This window comes from Polyodon spathula, chromosome 8 (assembly GCF_017654505.1).
Source record: "Polyodon spathula isolate WHYD16114869_AA chromosome 8, ASM1765450v1, whole genome shotgun sequence".
NCBI classification, from domain to species: Eukaryota; Metazoa; Chordata; class Actinopteri; order Acipenseriformes; family Polyodontidae; genus Polyodon; species Polyodon spathula.
This window is the reverse complement of record NC_054541.1, coordinates 13,837,002-13,837,773: the sequence shown is the minus strand read 5'-3', so window position 1 is coordinate 13,837,773 and position 772 is coordinate 13,837,002. Positions and strand designations below refer to the sequence as shown.

Sequence of the window (772 nt, the reverse complement as noted above, 5' to 3'; positions counted from 1 at the left end):
CCCTAAAGTGGATAAATAAGGCAAAATATCTGACATACATTCACTGTGGACCACGACTGCTGAGACTACAACAAATAACAGCAGACACAGCAAATATGTAATATGCTCCAACTCTGAGCTGCTTATTTTCCATCTGCTAATGTGAATGATCAGCACACACACACATTCACAAGTACACACTCTCCAGACAGGGGCGCAGTCCTTACCCACGTCATCCTCGTCGAAGGAGTTCATGCAGGGGAAGTAGATGGCGAGGGCTTCGAAGGATGCCGACAGACTTATCCGGCTCTGGGAGCGCTCCATGTACAAGCCCGGCGTTGGTGCCGGGTTGGGCGCTGGCTTTGCCAATCTAGCCGGCGCATTTTTCACGCGGAGCACAGCACGCGGCGTCTTGGCAGATTTGTATGTTCCCGCCACAGGAGAAAAAAAAAACAATCCTTCAAGAGGTAGGGAGATGCCTTGAGCACACCGCACTGTTATATATTGAATGTAAAAATACCAACAAATACAGTAATAATACCACCTTTTGTTTTTCTTTTCAAATCTTTAAGCCAGAACAGAGGTAGCAGACAGAGATACAGAAGGATAAAAGAAAGAGGACAATCCCTTGAATTCCTTCAGCCTTCTACTGGCAGCTGTTTGTTTTGCTGTCATGGACAGGTGAGGCTCACACAGGCAAGGTTACTTTCTGTTTCTGTGTAAAGTAAGGTGCTCCTTCCACTCTTTGAGCTGACTCTCGTGAAACACTCTCAGTATCTCCTCAGCTTCTGTT

The 772-nt window shown here is 46.6% G+C and overlaps 1 protein-coding gene across 1 annotated transcript in view; it reads right to left on the bottom strand.

Moving 5' to 3' along the window:
* Nucleotides 1-557, bottom strand: part of LOC121319478 (regulating synaptic membrane exocytosis protein 4-like) — a 22,482-nt gene extending 21,925 nt beyond the window's left edge. The window contains exon 1 of the mRNA XM_041256930.1: nucleotides 207-557. Coding sequence (XP_041112864.1) covers nucleotides 207-303 — 97 coding nt within the window. The 5' untranslated portion in view covers nucleotides 304-557. The remainder of the gene's footprint in view (nucleotides 1-206) is intronic.
* Between the last annotated feature and the right edge of the window lie 215 nt (nucleotides 558-772).